At 45.9% G+C, this 10,000-nt stretch overlaps 1 protein-coding gene across 1 annotated transcript in view; it reads left to right on the top strand.

Annotated features, from left to right (window-relative positions):
* The window catches only part of LOC311359789 (ERC protein 2-like), a gene marked incomplete at its 5' end in the record, with an annotated part of 131,118 nt that overhangs the window by 12,409 nt on the left and 108,709 nt on the right, over positions 1-10,000 (top strand). Inside the window, 4 exons of the mRNA XM_084479828.1 lie at positions 634-702; positions 3,706-3,861; positions 5,543-5,653; positions 7,311-7,478. Coding sequence (XP_084335954.1) covers positions 634-702; positions 3,706-3,861; positions 5,543-5,653; positions 7,311-7,478 — 504 coding nt within the window. The remainder of the gene's footprint in view (positions 1-633; positions 703-3,705; positions 3,862-5,542; positions 5,654-7,310; positions 7,479-10,000) is intronic.

Raw genomic sequence — 10,000 nt, 5'->3', positions numbered from 1 at the left:
ATTAGTCTGTGTGTGTGTGTGTCTATAAACTGTATATTTTGCCTATGTGTCTCTGTTCAACAAGTGTGTGCAATTGGGAGGCATGAGTGTTTGGTCGGTGCATTATTTATTTATAGTAGAAGCTTGTTGCGCATGTGCCAGCAGAAAGTGTTGCTAAGAGAGAGCTTAGAGATATCAGAGATACACAGAAACCAGAGGCGAGGAGACGGAAGATTCATAAGACATGTTTTGGGTGATGGACAGAGACAAAAATGATGGATAGATAGATAGATCGAGAAAAAGAGCTGTTAACAGATAGTAACAACTGCTCCTGACATCAAAACTGAGCTTCAGATGCCTTTAGTTTGAGGCAGAAGGGTCAGTAAAGGCAAAGATCAAGGGAAGATCTGATCGGATTTGAGTTTGAATGTGACTCAAGAGACCAGCTGGAGTGGTACCACCAACAAAAATCAGAGGATTTTTTGATAATGCTTTACAAATGTAGAGGATAAAGAACAGCCAGAGGAACCAAGACAACCACGACAGAGAGAGTAGCGTAGGCAGGAACAGAACCAGGTTTGAATCAGAATCATTGGGAAAGGAGTATTACCGATGATGAGCCGCCAGGCTTATTTTTACCGGGTTCCTCCCCAGGAGCTCCACCGGAGGAACCAGGCCGACCAGGCCAAAACCAGAGCTCTGCAAAGCGTCATTGATATGAAGGTAGGACCACCCATCTGCAGCCCTGAGAAGTAAGCTAGTTAAAGAGCAACAAGCTGCTTTCAATTGCATTAAGCTAGGTAAATAGCATCAAGCTAGCAAAATAACAACAAGCAACATAAATTGTAGCTATTATATACTTTCAGCCAATACTACGCAAATAGCAACACATTAGCTAAATAGCCAAATGACAACAATCTAGGTCTATATAATCAGCAGCTATAAGATAATTAAAAAGCAGCAATCTATGGAAATAGCTATACGGTAGCGAAATAGCAAGAGGCTATCTAAATGACAACAAGCTACATCAATAGCAGCTAAAAGTGAGTTCAATAGCAGCAATCTACAAAAATAGCAACAAGCTAGCCAAATAGTAACAAGCTACACAGCCATAATCAGAAGCATTGCAGATCTTTCCAGCCTTCAATGAAGTCGCCCGCCAATTCCAAGGTAAACACAGAGTACGATTAATAGCCATTTAAAATAGAAAATATGAAAATAATGAAATTAGGTATTAGTGGATATGGTTACTCAAATAAACGTCAGAGAGTATACAGCTGTTCAATTCCACATTGAAGCTTGAACTCACAGTTGCTTCTGAGTTTAATATCAAGTTCATGCTAAGAATGAAATAAATTATTGATCAATATTGCTGTTGCATGGGGAGGATTGGATTACAAAGCTTGCACGCACACAGCCACATGCACACACGCACACACAAAGTTATGAGCATTGCTGTTACTAAGTGTATGAGGGCCATGCCCAAGGTAAGTCCATTATTGGCCAAGCAGAGTAGAGCACTTATTCAATTTGTTTCAAATGTCACATATGGAAGCTTTCACTAGCATCAGAGCCCTTTGAAGTCTTGGAGAGCTGTGAAAAATGCAGTTGACTCCACATGTGTGCATACGCATATGTGCATAAGTGCATGGGCAAACACACACACGTCCAACACACACACACACACACACACACACACACACACACACACACACACATATGCACCCATGCATGGCGCACATGTTTGCTCCAAAAGTAGTTGTTTTACTGCAAAACCACAGTTATTTTTCGCACATACTTTGCGATTTGTCCGCCTATTAACAAACTACACATGTGCAAGACTGGAATAGCTTCAATGGAGTGGACCCATTGAAGTCACAAATTCAATGTGACTGCAATAGTTATCAAGGAGAGAAGAGAGTGAGGGAGAAGCATTAGCTGGTGAGGGTGTGGAATGTACGTGTTGCTCATATAGCACATAATGCTAGTGTTGAAATGCGAGTTCCTCTTCTCCACTGTGTGCTGTCCTTTCTGTCATGTTAGTGTCATCTAAGCAGTGTGTGTTTACCTTTTTATTGTCATTTCAGACCACCAATCCCCCTTTCTGTTTTGATCCTGATGTTATCTGGCAGGTACAGTAATCCGTGGTCATGTTTCTCGAATTCTCCTGTCATCTCAACATGAAAATACATCCTCTTCATATAGTGTCCTTCTAGTCTTCAGCTACTGTAGCAACTGTTTTAGTGTGCATCCCTCAATGCTTTGTTACACTCCGTCTGTAGGTATTGTCTTGTTTGTCAATTGTGTTTCTGTATCTTGGCAGATCCTGATCACTGGTAGGAAAACAACAGGTGTAGTTTATAAGATAAATGATGGGCCAAGACTGGCCTGTAAACAAATAAGTAAAGGGGGGAGCTGGATGATATTTCAATGAGTGGTTTTTATATTAAAAATATATAATTAATAATAATTAATGTTCTCATTTTAAATAATTATTAAAAAACGATCCAAAGGCCAACGCAACGTCTTAAAATATGTCTTAACGACAAGAGACATTAATAAAACAGACCTCATAGTAAAACGAAAGGAACAGTAGGTTACTTTACCCTTTATTGAGGATCTGTGAATAGGGTATGTTGTGCTCTCTCAAGATAACATGATACCAGTCATAAAACATAAGGTATTACCAAGGAATGGATAACATGGCCTGCCTTTGTCTGTGTGCATATCTGTGTGTGTGTGTGTGTGTGTGTGTGTGTGTCAGTGCATGTATTTGTGTTGTCAGAATAGATGTTTATTAATGAGGGGTCCTCCAGGTTTTATTTTATGGGCATCTGTGCATGCTTAATGCTACCACGAGGGTGTCTACGTGTGCCTTTGTGTGAGTCATTTCTCATGCATGTGTGCCTATGCGTTGCTTCATTGTTTGTATGCATGGGACAGTGCAGCACGCGGCCGTGCGCTACACAGGGGCTGATGTCAGGGACCTGTAATAAAGGTCAGATGCTCGCATGTTGTCTGTGGTTTTTCCACCGATGGCATCATGCCGTCTGCTTCCATTTATTAGATTACCTTTCCCGTCTCTTCCAAGGTTTACCATTTAACGTGCATCTCAAACCTATGTAGCTAAACCACCCCAGGACCTGTCCCTGACAGATCCTTCTATTCCCTCTAGAAGCGTTGCAACAGGAACACACCAGGCTCCTCAAATATCTCAGTTTCAATGTTTTCTACGCCGACTCAAACCAGTGCCATATAAATATGTACGCCTATCTCTACATAGACATGCATGCACGCTGCTTACTTACTCCTCTTCTTCATAAGACATCAGACCTTAATTTGTCATGCATTTTTGCATAAAGCCTTTGGCTACATGTTCACAACATGCTACGTCTGTAGATGTTTGCTGTGGAAGAACCGGCCCCCTTCTGTTTGGACTTCTCAGCCAATGTTGACCTGCACGCATTCCCGCCAATTCAAAGCGATTTCTGGCCTCCTCAGACCTCTCTGTATTTCGGTCTCTTGCATGTGTGTGTGTGTGTGTGTCTGCGTTCCACCGCTCTGTCACTCTTGGCTGCAACGATGTCTGCGAGCGCGTCATCCATCAGTCGCCACTCGCACAGAACCCGTACAGTAAGTCGTCGGTTACGCAGAAGGTCCTGAACTGAGGGTCCCCGGCCGTTGTCCCCCCCCCCCCCGTGGCTCACCCTGCCGTCCCGCGCGCAGGGCACCAAGATCTCCTCTCTGGAGAGGAACATCCGGGACCTGGAGGACGAGGTGCAGATGCTGAAGACGGGCGGCACGCTGCACCCCGACGACAGGCATGATGACCTCAAGCAGGTGGAGGTCTACAAGAGTCACTCCAAATTCATGAAGAGCAAGGTAGAGACCCCCAACATGCCCCTCTGGGGGGTAGGCTGTGGCAGACAGTGCACGGTGTTGTTTCTGCATGGTCAGCGTTTTTGGGGATGTGTTTGAGTCTCCTCCGACTCAAACACTGCCGGTCGCATGATGTTCTGTGTGAGTGTAAGTGTGTGTGTTTGTGTGTGGCATGTGCTCATCCTCTCTCATCTCGCCAAGAGATGGTTTCACACACTGGATTCCTGGCTGATTTCTCTGTGGCTGAGTGTTATATTCGACTTGTGTTAAAACCATTTTCTATTGGTTTGGCTTGGTTTCTTTTTAATTGCTGGTAGTGCGTCTGTGTGATCAGCAGATTATAATTCTGTTGTTCTGTATCTGTGAAGCGTGACCTTGCAACAAACATTGCTATCAGCTTACGGCCCAAGGTGTCTGTTTACTGTCCTGGCAGGTAGTGCTGGCACAAGAGCCCTCTCGGGTTACCCTCTCACAGGGTTAACTGGTTAATTCATTGGAATCCAAACCTGTGTGCTCTCTCTCTCTCGCGCTCTCTCTCTCTCTCTCTCTCTCTCTCTCTCTCTCTCTCTCTCTCTCTCTCTCTCTCTCTCTCTCTCTCTCTCTCTCTCTCTCTCTCTCTCTCTCTCTCTCTGGTTCATTCTCGCACCTTCTCTCTCTCTCGCACTCTGGTTCATTCTCGCACCTTCTCACTCTCTCTAGTTCATTCTCTCGTCTTCCCTGTTAGTTCAATTTTCTCTCTTTGCTTTCTACCATAAAAGCCCCCACACACAAGGACCACCCCCCCCCCCCCCCCCCCCCACACGCACACACACACACGGTTAGGTGTATGTGTATGGGCTCCATGTAAAGGCTAAGGTTTCACAGAGGGGCCTGCTGAGTGTGTGTGATGGCCAGGGTCGGTGAACTCTGTCGGGCCGGGAACGTCTTCTTGATGCAATCATAAAAGGATGTTTTCCAATGAAAGGGGTTCTGACAGATGAGTATGAGCCTACAAGGGCAGGGGAAAGGGCTCTCTGATGATATACATCCTAGCCATGGCCTCCTCTGTCTGTCTGTCTGTCTGTCTGTCTGTCTGTCTGTCTGTCTCTCCCTCTCTCTACGCCCTCCTTCTCTCTCCCAGGCTTCATATTTCTACATACAGTCACACAGGAATACCAAACAGGAACCCACAGGAGCAACACACACTCACACACACGTACACGTATGTAGGCATGCGCATAAACGCAGACACTGAGCAGGTTGCTTCCCTCACTTAATTTAACAGGTGTTAAATCACCCACACACACACACACACACACACACAGGTTCCTGCTGGTGTCATGGTGGTGTGCAGGGTCTTGGTCTTTCAACAGTAGTACAGATGAGTTGGGGTTGAGGTTGGAAGGAATGGGAAGAAGAGAAGACCAGTATCTCTGACCCCTCCAGTTTCTCTTTCCTGGCTTTGATCTGCTCCACGCCATTAAATGGTCTCCTGAGAAGACAAGGGGAGCAGAAGAACGTCTCTCAGAGTGGTCACATCTGCCCAAACCAGCTGACCAAACTGGAGTTCCTTTTTTGACATTTGTTTATCTTCTTGCAGACGGACGGTTGTGTGTTGTTGCCTTGTGTTGTGCTTGTGGTGCTCTTCTGCGCGTGTTGTCGTTGAGAGGCCGCCTGTGGCCTGTGTCTTTTGTGTTCCCCGTAGGAGCAGGCCTTGCCCCTGTGCGTGCCTCAGAGATCCATCAGAGCAGCTCCTTCCTCCCTCCTCCCCTACCAGCACCCCTACCAGCAGCCCTGGATCACAGAACAGCCAGAAGTAGTCGCTCCACCTCCCTCCCCTCCCGCCCTCCGTTCTGTCCCCCACTTCCCTCCCCCTTCCCTCATCTCCCTTCCCCTCCCCATCCTCTCCATCCCCCCCCTCCCTTCTCCTCTCTCCTCTTCCCTCCATCAACCCCTCCCGTCCCTCCCCCTCTCCTCCCTTCTCCACCCCTCCCCTTCCCTCCGTCACCCCCTCGCCTTACCACCGTCACCCCCTCCCCTCCCATAATTTTTGGTTATTTGATGACTTTATTTCTAAACCCTGTCCCTTGTAGTGGTTTCTATTCCCTGACCTCTTTGACAGGTCACTTCGGCTGTTGCATTTTTTTCTTCGCAAGCTTCCTTATAGCAAGAGAGGCCTCATCCAAAAATGTATATAGTCTATACAACTACTCAGAAAGCTTAGATATAAATCTTGACCACACTTAATGAAATCACATTAAATGTTTTCATTAAGTGTGTTTTATATGAATCACATTTCTGTTTCACGGTAACCCCCTTAGTGCCCTCTTGTGGTCCCTGGGTAGCCCCCCCCCCCCCCTCCCCCGATCAGAATCGCAGCCCTAATGTGCTCTCCTTGTGTTTTACATGTTGACTTAGTGTTGCTCCATTATTTTTCCTTGCCTTTCTTGTACTTTTCTTCGTTCTTTTTTTTTTTCTCTCCTCATTCTTCCCTAAAAACCGCCCTGCGTGCACCTCACTCCGCGCTCCTCCTCCGTCTCCCGGGCGGAGGGCTGACGGCTCCATTCTGGCCCCGTCAGAATTCCCTTGGAATGACGTATGGCCTGCTCAGCACCACAATTAGAGAAATCTCCCTCAGAATCAACCTCGTACATTTTTGGCTCTGGTGCGGAGATGACAATCTCCCCAGCACATATCTAGAAAAAAAAAGTTTCCTAGGGTCCATTTGATTTACTTTGTGGTTTTGTGTCCTTTTCTGTACGGCCTTTTTCCTTAAATTACACAATTTCTAAAACAATCAGGAATCTGCCAGCTATTAGAGTGTAATATAGCTTCTCATAACTCTGTCTCTCACTGTGAATATTCCCCCTGCGTCTATCTTTGTGATTTGCTGTGTATCCACAAAGGCCAACAGTAGTTGTATTGTGGTCATTGTAATTTGTTGTTTATTTCAGTTCAGCAGTACTAGAGGCTATCCTTTCGCCTCTTTTTGACCGTAAAAAGTGAATGTGCTTAAGTGGCAATCTCAAAGATTTTCATGTGAATGTCTGTTAAGTCATTATCCATCGCTGAATGAGGTAACCCAATAGGGATCGAGCCTATGGCCATGAAGAAGGTTGCATTTGCAGTATTTTGTAGGTTACAAACTGGTGTTGGTGGCAACACGGTTGTATCTCTGGGAAAATCTTGGAGATTGCCAAGTATAGCCAAAATAGCATCCAAGGTTCTGCTTAAGTATCGCTCTTTCATTATAGCCTACTGTATGTGAAACTTGGACATTTTCTAAGAATTCCTCATGATGTATGCATGCTGTTTTTATGTGCATTTATGTGAGCATGTAGCATGTTAGTCGTCTGTTGCAAGGATCTGATTTCATAAAACTTTTCTCTTTTTCACTAATTAGTCTACATACTTTTTTACTAATCTGTGTGTCTGATCTGGTGTGTGTGTGTGTGTGTGTGTGTCATATTCAGATTGACCAGCTGAAGCAGGAGTTAAACAAGAAGGAGTCTGAGATGCAGGCTGTGCAGACCAAGTTGGAGACACTGACCAATCAGAACTCAGACTCCAAGCAGCACATTGACGTGCTCAAGGAGTCGCTGAACGCCAAGGAGCAGCGATCCAACACACTGCAGACCGAGGTATTTACACACACACACACACACACACGCACACGCACACGCACACGCACACACACATTCACGCGCAGACACGTACACAGCCACATTGGGAATACAATGAAGATATCCAGCATAGAACAAATAAATGTGATAAACATACTTGACATGAATGTATCCATATTGGCTTTGATTCGTACAAGTAACACAAACACGTGAATATCTCACATTTTTGCGAATCGACAACAGACACAGCGGACTCGCTGTCCTTGTCTATATTTTCTTTTTATTTCACAAATATTTGGTCGGCTTTCTCTCCCTGGCCGGTATCTCCGCCTCCCCGGAGCACAGCTGTGTTTGCACGCCGGGCTAAGCAAGTCAAAAGGCTGAAAAAGGTTTTAAAAAAGAAAAGGCACCAATTTGCCGGCTCCAGCTTTTGGGTCATCACAGTCAAAGCAACTGTGGGCGGTACAGACTCTGACCCGCCGGCCGGCCGGGCTGAGCACTGCAGGGTCTGAATGTTGGGTGTTGGCGGCCGGTGGGTGGGGGGACAGTGAGGTGGAGAAGGTGGAGCCAAATGTTTTTTTTTCCCCTCCATCCTTGCACGGACGTGAAACCGATACGTAAGATCTCTTTATGTTGGGCAGCAGTGAGCGGCCCGCTAACGATGCCCACTGTTCATAACAGGAAGCCATTTGGGCCGCGATTAGGTGTAATTGTCAATACACGTGCATGGAATTTCGGTGCCAACAGTAAAACCGAATAAATCCTACCGGAAGGACCTGGCTTTTCGTTTGTGTGTGTGAAAACACAATATAAAAGTTAATATCTGTGTGTATGTGCGGTTTCATGAATGACTTTGTTGTGGGTGCATTTGCAGTGGAATTGGTCATTATCGGCTTTGAAGCAGTCAATAATGACACACATGCACTGTCAGGGATGATTGCGAGTCTCTTCCTCGTGCCTATTTAGTGTTTTCCTGGTACGGAAGAGCCATTTTGTCCTGCTTGGGCGAGGCTATAGGGTTTCAGAAAGATTGGGCTGACCAGCAATTGGAAACTCTTTAGCTCAGGCCCAGCCTGGCATTCCTCAACAGACTGCCAATCAATCCTGCTGCAGGTAGACGAGACCCTTGTGGGGGCTTCTCTCTCTCTCTCTCCCACTTTCACTCACTCACTCTCACTCTCTCACTCTTTTGATTCTTTCCCTCTCACTCTTTTGTTTCTTTCTTTCTCTTTATGACCTCTCGTTTTATTCCAATTCACACACGCACACGCACACACACGCACACACACACACACACACACACACACACACACACAGAAATGCCCACTGCAAACCTTATCTCTTTTCCCTACCCCTCTACTCAGTGCTATTTGTGTGTGTGTGTGTGTGTGTGTGTGTGTGTGTGTGTGTGTGTACATGAATGTGTACATGTGTGTGTTTGTATATGTGTGTGTGTCAAATCAGTGTGTCTCCTTCTGAATGACAGTAATTTGTGCAGCAACCCACTCTCTCTCCCCATTGCCAAACCGGGGTCTCCTTGGCTCAGGAAACAACATCTACACACACATACACACACATACACAGAAACACATACACACACACACACCCCCCACCCACTCGCATCAGGAGGGGAAAAGGGAAAGGATGGGATGGTGGACAGAGCGTGCTCTGTAAGGGAGGGAAAGAGTAAATTGAAGCATATTTATCTGTCAGTCAAAGTTAAGGACAGCTTCTAAGTAGGGGTGATTGAGATTGCTGTGTGTGTGTGTGTGTGTGTGCGTGTGAGTGTCTGTGAGTGTTTTCAATGTACATGTTGTTGGGAAAGTAGCCATTCCTGTCAGAATGACAGTGTGCCTTTTGTCTGCTCGGCTCAGGAGAATGAAAAGCTGCAAACATTCAGCTGCAGATCACATAACCAATCAGAACCCTACCCAGATATGTGAACCAAACAAAACGCTTCAAGGATGAGAAGTTTCCTGATTGACAAATTTTCTGTTTCCACCGTATCACTTTTTGCACTAAATATTGTACATAACCTCCTTCTGTAGTTATTGCCCCATAAGTGTTTTATTTAGGATGTAATTGTATTTTATATAATGTATTTTAATGTGTTACCTGCTCTGGGAGATTAAACTTTGTTTTCCCGGGTAACTCTGAAACGTGAACATAAATGTTGTTAGTGTATACTGTCCCCGTCAAATAAACCAATAAATGTAAAAGGAAAATTAAAACAACCACGATACATCTGAGTAAAACACTTAAGAGAATGTCAAATCGACAAGTTGGCCTACACAGCACAACAACCCCACCATCCCACCTGAGTGGGGCAGGGGAGTCACATTTTCCCCCTTTAATGGAGACGATGAGGGGAGAGAGAGCCCGACTCCCTCCATCTCTCCATCTCTCCCAGCTGCCGTTTGTGTTGTTGCAAAGCGCGTTGGTCCTGCTGACGGATGGTCCAGCGAGGCGGTGAGGCGGGGAGAAGCTGGGGGGGGGGGGGTGGCCTTCGCCCGGGTTACACCCTCTCCACCCAGCAGCCA

This window comes from Micromesistius poutassou, assembly GCF_964030765.1.
Source record: "Micromesistius poutassou genome assembly, chromosome: 15".
NCBI lineage: Eukaryota > Metazoa > Chordata > Actinopteri > Gadiformes > Gadidae > Micromesistius > Micromesistius poutassou.
This window is presented reverse-complemented; position numbering and strand designations above follow the sequence as displayed.